Source organism: Mytilus edulis, chromosome 9 (assembly GCF_963676685.1).
Source record: "Mytilus edulis chromosome 9, xbMytEdul2.2, whole genome shotgun sequence".
NCBI classification, from domain to species: Eukaryota; Metazoa; Mollusca; class Bivalvia; order Mytilida; family Mytilidae; genus Mytilus; species Mytilus edulis.
In genome coordinates, this window is record NC_092352.1 from 12,292,629 (window position 1) to 12,311,876 (window position 19,248).

At 30.3% G+C, this 19,248-nt stretch overlaps 1 protein-coding gene across 2 annotated transcripts in view; it reads left to right on the top strand.

Annotated features, from left to right (window-relative positions):
* LOC139489517 (calcium-dependent protein kinase C-like) overlaps window positions 1-10,922 on the top strand; it is a 92,827-nt gene extending 81,905 nt beyond the window's left edge. Inside the window, exons 13-17 of one of the 2 annotated variants that reach the window (XM_071276004.1) lie at window positions 1,693-1,773; window positions 2,257-2,364; window positions 3,628-3,768; window positions 6,618-6,773; window positions 9,001-10,922. In XM_071276004.1, the coding sequence (XP_071132105.1) occupies window positions 1,693-1,773; window positions 2,257-2,364; window positions 3,628-3,768; window positions 6,618-6,764 (477 nt within the window). In that variant the 3' untranslated portion in view covers window positions 6,765-6,773; window positions 9,001-10,922. The remainder of the gene's footprint in view (window positions 1-1,692; window positions 1,774-2,256; window positions 2,365-3,627; window positions 3,769-6,617; window positions 6,774-9,000) is intronic. The other variant, XM_071276003.1, reaches the window with a different exon arrangement.
* Window positions 10,923-19,248: the final 8,326 nt, after the last annotated feature.

Sequence of the window (19,248 nt, forward strand, 5' to 3'; positions counted from 1 at the left end):
AGTGCATATCGCGCATGGCACTTTAAATGTATTTTAGCGCGAAAATTAACTTACATTTAGCTGGATTTATTGCCGTCGTAGTTCCATCTTGTCGCCTTCGTACTTTTATTTGATGGCAACACGACGGGATTACGAGGTCTTCACGAAGTCGTGTCTCCATCGTAAGAACTTCGGGTATCTTCGTGATTCATTCGTGTAAACATCGTAATGTCAAAACTGCCCGATGGAAACGATGGAAATACGAATGCAACACGATGTGAAAAGATGCATTCCCGCTGACATTACGATGGTGAGGATGGTGATACGAACTGAATACGAACCCTCAACATCGGACGCACCTTCGGGGATTTTTTAACATGTTAAAAAATTTAGAACCCTTCCCGAAGTTGTCCCCGAAGGCTAGAAAAAGTGGCCGATGGATCTACGATGGTTAAAGATGGTACTACGAATAGCCCGATCTGGATACGATCAGTACCAATTTAGAAAATTTCCATTATCGTGTTGCCATCGGCGTAAAAATCGGGACAGTGTGACGCGGGCATTAAGATATTCTAATTTACCTAAGTATAAATGGAGGAATTTGTATTTTGCATGTTTAGGGTAGCATCTTATAATTTTAAATATTTCAGCATTGGCGGATCCAGAACTTTTCCTAAAGGGGGGGCACTCCAGTCATGCTTCAATGATTCCTTATATAATCAACCAAATTTTTCCCACCAAAGGGGGGCCCGGGCCCCCCAGGGCCCCCCTGGATCCGCCTATGATGAGATGCGTTGGATAGAAATTGACCTTTTGCAAGTGGGTGTATACATGTACATGAATAAGCCTTTGATTAATTTTTGAACATTCAAATACTAAATGAAAGATGAATTTTGGTTTGCTTTGTATAGTTCTTTACATAACAATTCAATTTTCATAAAGTTAAAGTATCCTTAGAGATTTAAGCCATCCAAAATTGGTTAACAGACGTATTGATAGTTATTTGCATAAGGTCGATTTCTATCCAACAGAGCTCATATATTATATGTGAGTTCTTATTGCTATATCAAGACATTTACATTATTCGCATTACTAAAATCCCCTCAATAATTCCTGAAATAACAGTACAGCACAAGATCACATGATTTTCATGGTTGCCAAATAGTTTGCTAGAGTGTCTTGTAGATAAATACCAATATATGCTACTTGGTGATTATTTTTAGTTGTTTCAATTTAAGCCATTAGTCCATTTTTTAAATGACATCAAGACATTCAGCTCTTTGCAACCTGTAATGTATGATTTTCTTTTGCAAAGAAAGTTAAAAAATATGTTTGCATTTAATTGATTTTTGTGAAATAACAATTGACATATCTTATAGAATAATATATGAGTATTAATGATAGAAAAACTTATTATTGTACCGTCAGACTATTAGTTGTATCATTATGCAGATTTTCTTATAAGCAGAAAATTGTTTTATTAATTATTTATTGTAACACTATTGTAATACAAAGAGACTTGTGTATTATTATATAATATTTGGAATATAAAACTGCATTGAATTGGTAGAAGAGGCTGACTTATATAAATCTTATTAGGCATTAGAAATTTTATGTCATTCTTCAGTGCAAATATTGAATTTCCAATTTTATTTTGCTTGATGAATATTATATCTTTTACAGATTGTACTGTAATATTCAATCTTTTTTCAGATTGTACTGTATCAGCCTTATGGTAGATCGGTAGATTGGTGGGCTTATGGTGTCTTATTGTATGAAATGTTAGCAGGTCAGGTGAGTGTAATAAAAGCTTGGATTTAATAGAAAGACAAGTGAAAATATCTGCTTGACAGAAAATACCCCTGTGTTTTTATATGATATTTATCAAATTAAATCAAAAAGGAGTTAATAATATTGAAGAATTTAACATATTTTCGATTTAAACTTTAAAAAAATGTTGTCCATGATAATGTGAATTAACAACATCCAAACTGGATTGATTTGTGTTATCCTGATTCATAATTTGGTGAAAGTTATAATTTAATGGTCCTGTCTACTAACTTGGTAACTATAGGTAAAACATAATTGTCCTCCATTTGTTTTTTGTAATGAAAATTTTATAAAAATGAAGACAAACACCATCAAACAACAAAGATGGCTGCCATTACAATAAAATGAGTTATTGAAAATAGTCCCATGATAAATGAACAAACATATACATTTTTCATTTCTGAATGTTGTTAAATGATAATGAAAATTTCATATTTTGTATTTCAGCCTCCATTTGATGGTGAAGATGAAGAGGAACTTTTTACTTCTATAACAGACCACAATGTGTCTTATCCAAAATCTATGTCTAAAGAAGCCGTTTCAATTTGTAAAGGTGTAGGTATTTACCTCTATAATGGATCACAATGTGTTTTATTCCAAATTTATATCATAAGAAGCTGTTACAATATGATATTATCTTCCAATATAAAAAAGAAGATGTGGTATGATTGCCAATGAGACAACTCTCGACAAGAGACCAAATGACACAGAAATTAACAACTATAGGTCACCTTATAGCCTTCAACAATGAGCAATACCTATACCACACAGTCAGCTATAAAAGGCCCCAAAATGACAAATGTAAAACAATCAAACCAGAAAACCAAAGACCTAATTAATGTACAAAAAAATGAACGAAAAACAAATATGTAACACATCAACAAACAAATACCACTGAATTACAGGCTCTGAACTTGGGTCCAAGTATTTGTTTTGAAAATCAGTTTGGTTCTGCACAAATATGGTTATTTAATTTTGATGTAACAGGCCACAGTTTTTCAAATAAAATTGATCTCAAATTTTCTTTTATCTGGGTAAGAATACAATTATACTTGGTTCAACTATTTGATATTAAGAAAAAAATAAAATCCAAAGGTGAAGAAAGATGAATTGTATTTTTTCTTTTTCCTGTAATAACCATTACAAACTACGCTGATGGCAAATCGATACACACACTATATACCAGATTACATCCTTCTGATATTTTACCATCTATTTTTGAAGGAATATTGGTTACATTTGTCTTTTACTGTTTATATAAAATCTTTTATTTTTGTGAAATATGGACTGAAAATCTCCATAGATTTGACAGACTTTCTGTGTAAAACCTTCTTCACACATAAAATATGTTACATACATCTTTCAGTCTGGAAACAGATAAAATTTGCAAGTTATGACTTTAATTTGGATGTAAATGGCTACAATAAATCTGCACTGTTAAAACCTGGCTGGCAATTATCTGTCAGAAACATAATAATTTACTTCCTTGTTTGAGTATTTATGTTGAGTAGAAAGTCATCAGTCATACTGTCAGAATTATTGTTTTAATTTACAAACATAGAAAACCTAATTCATAATTGGTTACTTTGTGGTATTTGTTTACATCTATTTCCTTGTCCATTATACTAGATTTGTAACATGACAGAGACCTACGTAAGCACTACATGAAATCTTAACTCATGGACAGATACAGTTTCTGGGGAAAAAATATTGCATTGGTTGTCAATCATATTTAATAATTTTTTAGTATTTAAAGGAAACACAATATAAATTTCTTGTATTGGAGCCAATATTTTAAGTCACTGTATTTTATTGTAGTTGTTAACAAAGAATCCATCAAAAAGATTAGGCTGTGGTCCCACAGGTGAAAGAGACATTAAAGAACACAGATTTTTTACAAGAATTATGTGGGACAAAATACAAAATAGAGAAGTGCAGCCTCCGTACAAACCAAAAATTGTAAGATTTGATGTTGTTTTCCCTATCTTTAATAGATACTTTTTGTTGTTGCAAAAAAATAAAGGATATCACTTTTTTCCTACAAATTCCTAAAATATAGATATGAATATAGTATATAATATTCAACTTAAGTAACTAACATTTTATTGTAGTACATGTAAGTTTATATCTTATGTTTAGTTGCTATTTGGCCATTTTGCATTGCTGTCATGTATACCAATTATTATATGATTTCCCGTTTGATTGCAGGAAAAGTTTAAAGGCATCTAGGACTAGTTAAAATTTTAATGTTATGTAGGAAAATATGCATTTGCCTTATAGTTCACAGTAAGGAGCAATCATGTGCATTTACCACAATGTGCCATTCAAAATATTAATTGATTAGAACAATAACTTAATAACTTGATAAGACATTTGACAAATAAGATAAATAAAAACTCAACTAAAAGATCTCTGTATTAGTTCAAAGTTTTGAAAATGACCATAAAGTTATCAATATTTCAGATTATTGCATTAGTTTGTAGCATTTGCATGTTATTTTACCTATAATGCATATTAGCCATAGATTTGCCTTGCAAAAGTTTGGTTTGCTTATTATGCATGGATATTTTGGATTATTTTAGCCATGACGAATAAATATTGTTTTCTATCATAATCCAGATTTTTTTTTTCATTTTGTTTTATATTCAGTTTTTGTTCCTCCATGTCATATCTAACTTGTAATGTTAGAAAATTAGAAATGTAAGGTCTGTTTTAGTTTTGTGTCCAGGAGAAAGTATCAGAGAAATTATCAGAATTTTCAGCATCCATTTGCACTAGCCATTCTCAACAAAAAATAAGATTGATAAGATTTATAATTCAGTAACAATTACAATTCTTTTAAAGACTTTTTGTGCAATTAACAAGTAAGTTTACAGACAACCTTGTAACCAATTCTTCTGTTAATATATGGGAGGGTCCCCAAAGAAATTGAGATCACATAATAGATAAGTCAATTGCAAGGTTGGCCAGCTTTGAGACAGGGTAGACAATTTGCCATCAAGGTTTGAATTAAGTTTTATGTCAGAGTTATTATAATAATATATTTTGATAGAGAATCTTTCACCTTCTTCAAAAACCTCAATAAGTTCATCAAACTAGTCCGGAATTTGTGTTATTTAAGTGAATAATTACAGTTGGACTAAACTTGACTCGATATAAAATTGATGGATGCAAAGTTATGAGTAGGATCTATGTACCCTTCGAGAGCACCACAGATCCTATCAAGGTTTTGGTAGGGTTTTTGTTGCTTAGTCTTCTGTTTTCTATGTTTTTGTTTGTCTTGTTATAACTTTTTTTGTTAATAAACAGAAGCCAAATTGAAGCACAATTTGTTTATTCAATCACAAAAGTACCAACTGACTTTTGTAGTTCAAAGTAGACCTTACCAGTAATTTATATTAATTGGTATTGGAACGCCTTTTTCTTTCAAACCATTTGTATGAATAAAGCCTAATGTTCAGTTCAGATCTTAATATTCAAGTTTTGGATGCATTCAGGGGAATATTTAGCCCAGATCTATAATGTCTGTTGTAGACATTCTTTCCTTCAAGTCACCCTTCAGAAATTCAACAGTTCTCTGATCTTTTGCTATGCTTATAGTTATTGGACTCATTTTTAGTGCATCAGGGTGTCCTGGTGTTTTAGTTTGAATTGAAGTTTCATTCTGGACAACCTACTTAATACAGCCCATGGAAATTAGAAGGAGGCGTAAATTCATTAATCTGAACTCATTTTTTTTTAAATTTTGATTTTTTGGCAACTCCATAAAATTTTTAAGGAAAAAAATTATAAAATGAAAGAAATAAAAAACAATAACTATACATAATTTACCAAAATATTTATATACCTTTGATTTAAATTTTGATGCGTTTCATGCATGGTTAAGTTTAATAGTTCCCGATATTTGAAGGTGACTTGCATTAAAGATGACAACACTGACTATAGAGAAACATTAGTTGAAAAGATGCTGATTTATTTAAACTTTTCCTATAATAATACAAACATAAAATATTCTGCTAAAATGACCTTTTATACAAATCATGAAATTGTAAAAATAACGAAATGCATTTATTTCGTTTATTGCAAAATAGATAATTTTATTTCATTAGATTTAACTTCCGTTTAAATGATATTGAAACAAAGGTTATACTTTATAGAGATGAGATGATTAATAATTTAAAATCTTGACCTTTCATGCAAGTTGACATTTCATCATTATTTTTTTTAAATCCAAATGAGAAATATCATTATAGAAAATTTTAAAACACTATGTACATGCGTGTTGTCATTTGTTTTAATTTTCCCGTATAATAGCATGGCAATTCATCGACTAACACAGCAGCCATAAAATCCTTTCCTCTTAAAGTTCAGTCATAAAAACCAACTAAATTTCTAATATGCTCAGCCATTAAAAAAGATTGAATAGAGATGACTTTAATTTTGAAGTAATATTTAAGACTTAATTTCATGTAAAAAAATACTGTAAACCAACTAATACAAGCAGATACTTCTTTTCATATTTAGCCTCTTCTGTCTCGGAGAAATTTATGGCAATTTATTTTTCATTATAACATAATTTCATGACATATTGTCTAAAGGGAGTTTCCAACTTTGACATATATTTGACAGTTAATATTTCTCATTAAAGTCACCAAAAAAGGGCATGCAAAAGTTAGTTGTTTTACAGTAAAACAAGGCCCCACATAGAAAATGACTTCTACCAAAAGTCCATTTTCTAAAGATACTTAAATGAGTTGCCATGTGTTTGTTGTTGTCAATGTTGTTTTTAGTGTTTATTACTGTTACAGCGAGATCCAAAAAGTGCAGAAAACTTTGACCAGATCTTCACGAAGACAAAAGTGAAAAATACTCCAACAGACAGTGTGGTTATCATGAACATCGACGAACTTCAGTTCAGGGATTTCTCCTTAGTTAATCCTTATTTCAAAAGTTGAGTTCTCCTTGTATGTATTTATGATTAAGTTTTAAGTTTTATTTTGCATGTGACAAGAAACAAGGCTATAGTGTTTACCATTAGATGCTATGAAATAGATTTATAACCCCAAATTTGGTTTTATATTATTTCAATATATTGATAGTGTATAAATTATATGTTTCATCAAACCAAAATTTTTTCCCATTTCTTTTGCAATTTAAGTCTCAGAAATAGATGTACTATTCTATGATATACTTTTATTAGCGTTGTGATCAAACTTTCTAAGTTGTTAAGTATAATTTTGTTAAACAATTATAGGATATATGGAAAAATTATAATCCGATAAAACTGTAGCTTTGTTTTTGCATGTCTTTTATTTTATTTCTCCCTCATTTATTTCCTTTCTAATTTCCACACTTAATTTACACAAAACAGGTGTTTTACTTCATATAAGTTATCTGTTCAATGAAATCAAATCCTGTATGAGTTAAAGCATGGTGAATATTATATCTATGTACAAAAACTGTTGAATTTCTACGATTGAAGTGAATGCTTTGTCCGAGTGATTTATTTTGCGATTGAAGTGAATGCTTTATGAAAGCCAGTTTGTTATAATGTTTAAGCACTATAACTTAAATATTATGAATGAACTGGATTGTGAGTCTATAAAGACCTATCAAGCTGACATAGTTTGTTGGACAATGATATTTTTACATTGATATATGGTATATGTCATTGATAACAAAATATCCTTTATTTTTTCATAATAAACATTGTTTTAATTATATACCAATATACCTATTTGTTTTTGCTATATTTGTATCCTTTTTTGACAAAATGTTTATTCCTTTAGTCAGGTATAAGTCATACTATTATAGGAGTAAAGAGCCTAAGCTTTATTCTTTTAGTGGCCTAAATGCTTGCAGATGCTTTAGTTGATAGCTTTTGAAGCCCTTTAGTTCCATTGTACTTTTAAAATAGATTATTATATGTCTATTATTAGACTATACCTTGTTTGGCATACATGTAGAAAAGGGTTAGTGTGAGATATGACCATCTTTGATGTCTGTCCTGAGTATATAATTTAGTCAAATTCTTCATCTGTGAATAAAAACTGTGGAAGCCCAACTTAATCAAGTGTATCAAAAAAATTCAGGAAAGAATGACTTCATGTTATATCACTGGTTTGACAGTAATAATGATATCTTTAGAGAGAGTAACTCATTTGAATTAGACCAAAGGCATTTTACATACAATATTAACTTCAAGAATAAAATATCATCAATATACCTATATACACATAATTATAACAAAATTATACACCTATAGTATACATTATGATTATTGTAGACTTAATGACGAATTGTAAAGTGAGAGCACTTTTTATAGCCCGTTTAATTGTTAATCCAATGAATAGGAAACTTCTTACTTTAGCACTGAGCTTGTGAGTTCACGTCCTGGACAGGTGTGTGGACTCTAATCTTCATTGACTTGGATTATCAGTTTTCCAACTGAATGTCAGTGATTCTCTTTAGGGACTGGGGCACACTCCACCTAAAAAAAAACTGAAAGTGGCCTTTAACACTAATCAAAGATAACCATAAACCAATCAATCAATCAATCAATTAATCACTGATGACAGTAAGTACAAGTAACATGTAAAATGAGAGAAGTGACCTTAATACAAGGTTCAAGTTCAAGTTTAGGGTCTATAAATAGCATGTCAAATGAGAGGACTGACCCTATTGGAAGGTCAAAGTTTAAGTTTAAGGTCTAGGAATAACAGGTAACATGAGAAGAGTGACCCTAATAGAAGGCCATAATTTAGGTTTAAGGTCTATGAAAAACATGTATTATGAGAAGAGTGACCGTAATAGAAGGTTGAAGTTCAAGTTTAAGGTCTATAAATAAAATGAAAAATGATAGGAGTGACCCTATAAATAGAAGTTGGAAGATCAAGTTTCAGGTAGCTTGAAGTACATGTCCTATTAATGTGTCACATGTGATGGTTTTGATGAAGATGTCACCTTTTTAACATCACGAGGGTAATGATTTGATAAATAAGGTTAATGCTTTACTTACACAAAAAAGGATGGTGTATGTGATATATACTTCATTTTCAGGTCAGAAAGAACATGATAAAGGTTTCATATAAGTGTTTAGCAATAAGCTGTTTATGCATTGAAGATAACCATAAGTACTGAACAATTATTTTTTCTTATAAGTATTTAAGGCATGCACAATTTTTTCTTCAGAAAAACCGAAAGGATGTGAGCAATTTTGATCGTGAGTTTACAAGTGAAGCCCCGAAGATGACGCCAACAGACAAATTGTTTATCATGAATCTAGACCAGACAGAGTTTGCTGGGTTTTCCTTTGTCAATCCTGAATTCATTGTCAGTGTGTAGATGGTCAAGTGTGTGAATGGAGGGGAGACAACTCTACCCTAATAAGAAATGATTCCTTAAGCTCAGTGTGAACAGATGTTGTAACTTCTTCAGCTACTTTACAATTTAATTGTACTTGGAAACTATAGAGTGAGAATGAATAAGGTTGTTTATATTTATACAGTCAAACTGCACAAGTATCAAAATGTAAAGAATCCAGTTCAAATTTCATCTTGAATAAGTTATGTCCAGAAATAGATATTCATTATTTTAATAAGTGACACAGTAAGAAAAAAAATGTGCTCAAGATGAAAACTGCTTGCTCCACATACTGTATATCTCTTCACTATAGAAATTGCAAGTATATTCTTTTGTAAATTTCTTGCCAGTTGTTCCCCATTAGAAAGAATGCGATTTCACCACACTTTTGATTGTTGCTTATTTAACGTCTAGTAGCAAGTATTTCATTTACCGCTAGACTTTAAACAAGCAGCAATTAATCAATCATGTTGTGATGTCTCAAGTGAAAAACTAATACATAATGTTGTTATTTACTTTATCTGATCTTTCTTCCTTTTACATTGGACTTATTTGTTAGCCTTTTACAACAAGTGAGTTTATGGAAACCAAAATTAGACGATTATTTTAATATTTTCTAGTGTCAATTTTGTTTTTTTGTGAATTTCCTGCTAATCAACTTGCATTAACACAGAGATAATAGGACTAAGGAGACGGTTTTTTTATTTTTATAAAAAAAAAAGGATTCATCAGATATGTCCTCCAAAAGTTTGGGTAATAAATTTGTTTCCCTGAAAATAAGATAAAGACAGCATCTGAAATGTAATGTGTTTGTTATAATTGAACATTATTACATTGGACCTTATGGGGAGATGCATTACAAAATTTCTACTTGTACTTAGTTTAATCCAAAGAAATTATTGTGTTTCGTTTAGTAGTAAACCCATTGACCCAAACATCCAACATTGCAACAACAGAACTACAGAACTAACAAGGTATAATTGTCATATATGATGATATATCAGGATACTTGCCAAATCCTTTGAGCCTCTTGTGCATTTATCTTATAGAACCCTTGTATCTCCCCTAATATAAGTATAAGAATTGTACAAGTGTAATTTTATTATATACATATTAAAAGGTTGTTAATATCAATGATCTGAGAGAAAAGAAATTCTGATGTCAGGATTTTAAAAACTCGTTTTGAATTTTAACTTCCTGACAGACAGGATTATTGATTTCTGAATGGGGGATGGGGGAATGAAACAAAATAAATTTTGGAATTGAGAAGGGGAGAATTTAAATATAGCATGTACCTATTGTCATACTCATTGTTTTTGTTTGTTTGCTGTCTTGGATGAGAATATATTTTTGTCATAGAAGCAAGTATGAACATATTTCTGAAAATTTTAGAACAAAAAAATTCCAATTGTCATTAAACTTAATGCAAGAACTTTTATTAAAAAATATGCAATAGTACATGAACAAAACTCTCGTCTTCTTGTATGTAAGGTATAGCTAAATACTCAAAATAACTTTATCCATATACTTGTTTATTTTTGTTACACTAGTCTACAAGTGGAATAGTAATAAGGCCTAGATTTTAAAGAATTCATTTTTGTCAGAGGTCACAACAATAACATCCTGTTCCTTCCAAAATCATCCAACCTTGACCCTCTTGCATTAGTGTATTTATGAAAAACAGATATAAACTTGAAGTCATTTATAAAAGCATAATACCACACATCAATCTGTGTGCTATGAATGAAAAAGGATGAAAACATTGAATTTTAGGAAATATTGGTTTGATATAGTTATTTGAATTTAACGAGAAAATTTAGATTTAAGTCTTTGTTTTTTTTATGGAGTAAAGAGAAATTTAAGTTTGAGATTATTGTATTGAGATATCATACTAAATTTTTTGTTAATTATTTTTTTGCCTTTTCTTGATCTAATTTGACACTTTTCGTTTTTTGTGAAATATTTATCGTTCATGATTATTGAAATTCACAAATTGAAAAGTGTTGATTATTAAAATTTACAAGTATTTCCTAAAGTAAAGGTATATTGCCATTACAAAACATCTTTTAAGACTAAGCTGCATGAAGTGCAAATTAAACTTATATTATAGTGATTCAAGAATGTTTATGAATATATTATTTGAAAATATTTTTAATGTTTGCATTTGGATAATATTTGCAGATTTTCTCTATGATGAAACTAAGTAAATTCTTATAAATGTAATTATTAGAGAGTATTCACTTTGTGTAATTAGTGCTTCAACTTTATTTAAGTTCAACAGAATAAGCATTTTTTTTTTTAAAGCAAAAAGAATTTCAGTACTGAGTAGATCGGCTTTTTTTCCTACATATTATTTGAGCTGTCTTCTAAAAATGTTTACAATGTTTTTCACTGAATATGTGTTATTATGTATGTGAAGTAACAAGGTTAAAACTCATCAAGAAATAAATATACTTTGGTAATGTTTGTATCAGCTCGTTGTTGTTGTAAATTATACACAAAGTTTATTGGTCATTTTGCTCACTTTTATAGACTTTTTTTGATGTGATAAATGTGTATATATATATATATGTATGTGTATGATTCTGTGTGTTAATGTTTGAAATGTTCATTGAATAATAATAAATTCTTATTCATAGCAATATGAAAAACCAGGAGTGGACAATTGAAAAGATTCTTACATTTCCTAACAATATATTACGTCACTATTCCTTCACATTTTATGCCCCACTGTAGATAGTAGGGGGTATTATGTTTTCTGGTCTTTGCTTCCGACTGTTTGTTCTTTTGTCTTCCTCTGTTTGTCCATTAATGGGTTAAATGATTGCTAAAAGGATTATTTTAATGTTATGGTCATATCAGCTTGAAACTTAGCACACTTTTTAAATTTTGATGTGATACATTCCAAATTCAGATTTTACCCAGGTGTTATGGTTCACTGAACAGGGGAAATGTAATAGTATGAATGGGGTGTGGTATACAACAGACACATATTCTTCTACTTAAAATTTCATAAAGGTTTTGGAGAAAATTTAGGTTTTCAATTGTGTTAGCTTAAACCAAAGGTTATCTCTTCAATCTTAAAATACAGCCTCTCTTTGGCACTAAATCCACATCTTTTTATTTCTATTTCCTATTGCATACACATACGCTCAATCTGTACTGTGGGGAATAATTTAATTAGTTTTGTTGGCTCCATTTTACATCCCCTATAAATCCATTACAAGCATGTCTCTACCTCTTCAACACATTGTTATAAATAGAAATCCTGACACTTATTATCTCCCTTTTACAGTACAGAATCCATATGACAATATTTACATAAGGTATCTGTATTCCTGTATAAAATGTTTTGTCTAAGACTAGATATAGCCCCACATGCCTATTGAACCTTTATTTGTCCACTGTTGGTATTTCATGTATATTTTTATTAAAATGTGATTAAGGTGGTACCTAACACTACAGGGAGATAACTCTGTAAAATCAGCTAAACGTTTTAATTACGTTGTGTTGTTAAGGGAATATTAAGCTTCTCAATGATAAAAATAAGTGTTTGTCAAACTGCTATATAACCAGTGTAATTTTTCTGATAAAACAGTTGGTTCAAATTTTTTGAAATTTTTATATTTTTGTAAAAGGGTCAAAGTAAATGCTTTGTCAAAATTTTAAGAAAATTAAACGAGCCAAATTAGTTTTAGTTAAAGTGTTGGGTACCACCTTAACATGCATAATTATAGTCATTTTTGTGTATATTCTTTGCTTTATGAATAGTTTTTCTTCCATGATTTTTATCTTTTTCTGCTAGTTATTCTACATATGTTTCCTTCTATATATATAGTGCAATTTAGACAATTATTTTACCTATTTAGTGTACATTGCCTTATAATTGTAGTATTGACATTTCAAATAGTTTTTACATCAATTTATATTTTGAATTTAAGACAAATCATGGCAGTACTTTATGTTCTATTTATGTATTTAGCCTTCAATTTTGTTATTTTTATTACAACCCCAGATCAAGGATATTTTTGTCTATTTCTAAATAAGGTTGTCCTCATAATAGATCAGTCTACTAATTGACTGATAGCAATACAGTAGTTTGTTTCTCCAACATCAGGTGCATTTATTTTGTGTTTTACAGGCTTCTCCAATTTATGAACAGCCTTGACAAAAGCAGGAAATATTTACTAGCTATAAAAATCTTAATGACCTAATCAAAATTTGCTTGATGATGTTCTCAGGTCAGGTTTGTGAGGGTTTGTCAGATGTTTAGACTCCTTGGATTTTTCATCCTAATCACTCCACCTTAACCTCATTTCAGAAGTTTTCATAAAACATGGATGGTAAGGCCTATATCTTTAAGAATGTCAACATATTACTCACTCATAATCAATGAGGACAGTTTAGACATTTCAGCATATATATGTTAAATGTGGTAGACATCAATGAGGCATTTGATCATTACAAACTTTTAAAAAACATCATCTCATAACTGTCCAACATAGCTGTTTACATCCACATCATTTGAACTCGGGTGGATAGTTGTTTCATTGGCAATCATACCAGTTCTATTTATACAAATACGTGTATATTTTATATAGGTAATACTAGGTACTTACAACATTATAAGCATCACTACCCTTAAAACATCTCGAACAGCTGTCCAACACAACATATATAAAGTTAGTGATACAGGAATTTGCTAATAACACATTTTGTTAAATCAATCAAATAATATCACCTACTCAATTACACCATTACATTTAATCCAATATTTCTGCAGCTTGTAGTGCGTTGTGGTACAATCAAGGAATCTCCATATCTTTTAATATAAAATATACATGCGTTAAGAATGTAATGGGGTAATGGTATACCCCTCAATTTTGGCATTTTAGTTTTTTAGGGTCTGCACTATCATCCTTAACAATGACTTCCATCTATTGTTTGATGTTCATTAAAAAATCATGTGATGCACTTACCAAATTTAAACATTATACAGGACAAAAGTATGAATTATATGTATATAAAGTGCTGTTACTGTACTTAAAGATCAGGCAATCATTATTACAAGTTGGTACTTATCAAATTTACTTCTAAAATTTTTACTCTCAACAACGGTCTAGAAGGAACGTCACAAGGATTTCATACTCACAATTACAATATGTCTCTTTACCCTTGTTTTCAAGCTGTCGGTCATTAAACAATAATTTTGCAGGAAAACTTAAAAAGATCAAAACACCTATAAGGAAGCAGCTTAGGTTTTGCTGCAATGCTTTGTTCATTATTTCATCTAGAAATCCCACCAAATACATGTTATTGTTTATCATAAATTAACCAAAGAATGTCTTAAGTTTTTGTATAAAACTTATAAAAGTGTTCAGTTGTTTATGATAATAACCCTTAAAGTTAGTAAGAGAGGATAATTTTTTATTCTCTTCTATTTTTTTTAGGGAAAAATAAACAAACAACTATGTATTATTGTGATAGAGGTTGCTTCGTTTTGCTTCTTTCATACTAGAGATAGATTTAAGGGAGGGGAAATTTTGTCAATTATATAGGGAATAACTGAAGCACTAGAGTGAGCCCCCTAACCTTTATGAAAATTTCTGTTTGTTGTAAAAATAAAGTTGTTTTGTTGTAAAGGAAAGCAGTTTAATGTTCTAGAAATTCTATAACTGATTGAAGGACCACATTTCATTTTCACAACATTTTAAAATGAGTAGGTCATCTCTTCAAGAGTTATTACAAGTTCTGCACTATTTATAATGTAAGGGTTATATTGAGAGAAGTAATAAATGTTTTGTTTTATGAATGTTGATTACTTTTGATATTGATGACCTTATGTTGAAGGGCAAACATTATAAAGTAAAAATATAGTCATATATATACTCAAACACTGATGAAATTGTCATCTTTGTCTTTGGGAAAAATACATTGTGTTAAGTTCATGCCAGCTTGTTATCAATTTAAGTAAATAAAATTATTGAAAAGCAACATTGTTTTTTTAAAGTGAACTAATAGTCTGAAAAAATAAAATATTTATAAAATGTTTTCATTGAATAGGGAGGGAAAAAAAGTAAAATTACAATGATTTTGCTAAAATTTGTTGCAGAGTAAATTATTGTGACCACTGTATGTTGTTAACCATTTTCTATTTGACTAGAAAGTGTATGTAATCTATGTACTTAACTTTCAGTGCAGCTCTCATAACAATGTAATATATGTCTGGTCTGTCACATGTGTACTACTAGAGATAATTTATTATTGCATAGCAATATAATATTTCCCACAGAAAGTAACCAAAAGTTAGCGTGCAATAAATTCCAATATTGCACTAGTGCAATACATCTTCAAAATTCTGACGTCATCAACAACAAAATCTTAGTTTAAACCAATTTTTACTTTCAAATATTATACTGCTATACAATAAAAGGGTTAATGCATGAATATTGGTGAATATTGTCCCTCGTAGAACATATATTGCACCCGCAAGCTCGTGCAATATAAAATTCTACTCAGGACAATATTCCCCAATATTCATGCAATAACCCTATATTATTTGACTACTAAAAGATAATTTTTTCTATCTGAAATTTTAATGGTCTTCAAAACTGTTTATAAAGTTTAAACATTTAGTTCTAAATTGATAGAAATGCATATCAGTAAACTCACACCTGAGCAAAATCAAGTCTGTACCATGATGTAACAATAGTTCTGTATATCACTATTTATTTTTGTCACTGCTTGTAAAAATTAATTGCTGGCAATGCCGATTTCCCCCCTTTTTTTTTTAAACATGCATATTTATTTCTTTTCTTCCTTACAAGGTGTATTACTTTATTTGTTATTGTTGAAAATTAATATAATAAATATTTGACTTATACCAGTCTTTTTTAGTCTCTTTTTACAGGCCCATTTCCATCATGAGAGAACAAGGTTGTTACTAGATCAGAGTTTATGTTTCCTGGTTATCATTTTAAAATATATCTCACCAAAACCATTGTATAGGAGCTAGCTTAAAAGTGTAAGCAGAAAAAAACAGTTTAGCAGGACAAGTTGGATAAAAGTCTGCTGACCTTGTTCCAATTATTACCCCTGAAATAGTAATATTTTGGCAGATTATGGCCATTCTTGTGAAAATTATAGGAGCTATGTTAAAAGTAAATCGTTTCAGCATGACATGGTCTATTAACACGGAAAATTGGAGAAAAGTCAGTGGACATCTTCTGGCGTTAAAAGGATCTAGCTTAAAGTGTAAAAGACAACCCTTAAATTACAGGTTCCAGACTTGGGACAGGCACATACAAAATGTTAAAGCTTATAAAGCAATGTTGATGAACCCTTTGCAATACAAATTATAAGATCATTGCACAAAATCAAGAAAAACAGCTTTATATCTAATATCCTTTCTAAAACTTGATTTCTAAAATTTTTCATTTTGAGGAGAGAAAGACCATGGTTTCAAGTTATTTTTCATTTAATAGTTCATTTTTTATTTGCAATGGTTGACAAGGATTTATGCTTAAAATGTGTTACAATTTCAAGAAAGACTTTGGTCCAGTTCTTATAAAGAAAGACCAAGCTTAATTGAGGGGGCATTAAGTTTTACCCTTGTTCATCTGTACTTACTCCCGTACATCCAAAATTGGTTTCTGTTCTTAAACTTTAGTTTGCCTCAACCAAATGAAACTTATACACAACTTAAACACAACATAACACAGATCAAGTTCAATTTTTCTGGTGGTGTTCTTTTACCATTCTAGAGTTATGCCCCTTTACAAATAGAACCAGATGCTCCGCAGGGCGTAGCTTTATACGACTGCAGAGGTTGAACCCTGAACGGTTGGGGCAAGTATTGACACAACATTCAAGCTGGATTCAGCTCTAAATTTGGATTGTGATTAAATAGTTGACACAGCATAGGTTTCTGACACAGAATGAATGTGTTCTAATGAACTTAAAATTTTTGTTTTCTCTTAGAGCAATTCACTATGCTGTTGAATATTAATCCTCTCAAAAAACTGTTTGAAGAAATTTTCTTTTTTATTTATGAAATTTCAAATGAGAAAAATTGAACCCAATTTTTTTAATCACATCCCCCTTTCCCTTATTCCAAAACTAATCTCAATTAAAATTTCTAATGGAGTTTGCAACAATAACTACTCATTTAAATACATCATAAAATATTAAGATGTAAAAAAACTGCTTGTTATCACTGAATGGTAAAGATTATTTTAATTTATCAGTTGGTAGTAAAAAGTGTATATAACAAAGATTTTAAGTTGATTCTGGACAAAGAAAGATAACTCCAATTAAAAAAAAATCTTGCTATTGCACAATATTTTGCAATTAGATATTTCTTGCTTACTATTCTGGACAAAGAAAGATAACTCTAATTAAAAAAAAATTGCTATTTCACAATATTGTGCAATTAGATATTTCTTGCCATTGCGCAATACTGTGCAATTGAAAAGACTTGCTATTGCACAATACTTAATATAATAATTTTAGATCCTGATTTGGACCAACTTGAAAACTGGGCCCATAATAAAAAAATCTAAGTACATTTTTGGATTCAGCATATCAAAGAACCCCAAGATTTCAATTTTTGTTAAAATCAGACTAAGTTTAATTTTGGACCCTTTGGACTTTAGTGTAGACCAATTTGAAAACAGGACCAAAAATGAAGAATCTACATACACAGTTAGATTTGGTATATCAAAGAACCCCATTTATTCAATTTTTGATGAAATCAAACAAAGTTTAATTTTGGACCCCGATTTGGACCAACTTGAAAACTGGGCCAATAATCAAGAATCTAAGTACATTTTTAGATTCAGCATATCAAAGAACCTAACTGATTCATTTTTTGTCAAAATCAAACTAAGTTTAATTTTGGACCCTTTGGACCTTAATGTAGACCAATTTGAAAACGGGACCAAAAGTTAAGAATCTACATACACAGTCATGACAGTTAGATTCGGCATATCAAAGAACCCCAATTATTCAATTTTGATGAAATCAAACAAAGTTTAATTTTGGACCCTTTGGGCCCCTTATTATGTTGGGACCAAAACTCCCAAAATCAATACCAACCTTCCTTTTATGGTCATAAACCTTGTGTTTAAATTTCATAGATTTCTATTTACTTATACTAACGTTATGGTGCGAAAACCAAGAAAATGCTTATTTGGGTCCCTTTTTGGCCCCTTATTCCTAAACTGTTGGGACCTAAACTCCCAAAATCAATACCAACCTTCCTTTTGTAGTCATTAACATTGTGTTTAAATTTCATTGATTTCTATTTACTTAAACTAAAGTTATTGTGCGAAAACCAAGAATAATGTTGATTTTGGGAGTTTTGGCCCCTAATTCCTAAACTGTTGAAACCAAAACTCCCAAAATCAATCCCAACCGTTCTTTTGTGGTCATAAACCTTGTGTCAAAATTTCATAGATTTCTATTAACCTAAACTAAAGTTATAGTGCGAAAACCAAGAAAATGCTTATTTGGGCCCTTTTTGGCCCCTAATTCCTAAAATGTTGGGACCAAAACTCCCAAAATCAATACCAACCTTCCTTTTGTGGTCATAAACCTTGTGTTAAAATTTCATAGATTTCCATTCACTTTTACTAAAGTTAGAGTGCGAAAAACTAAAAGTATTCGGACGACTTGAGTTTGCCTCAACTATCAGTAATGAAACATAAACACAATTATTATAACCACAATACTCGGATCAAGTACAAATTTGGATAGCCTCACTTTTACCGTTCAAGAGTTATGTCCCATTATAACGTTGTAACTTATTTATGCTAGTGCGAGCATCATGTGTCCTATGGACACATTCCACATGTATTTTGTAATGACTAGGAGTGTCCTTGTTCTTGTGATTTTTTTCATGAATACCAGTAGGTTAACCGGAATCAGTGTAACTTTGGCTACGACATGGGTGTTTTAAATATCAAAGTTATATATTCTGCCCTTTCCAAACCTAGCATTCTAAAAGTGTTATAATGGAAGAGTTACAAGGGTCAAACAAAAAACTACATATTGAAATGAAGCTACAACCCTTACTGG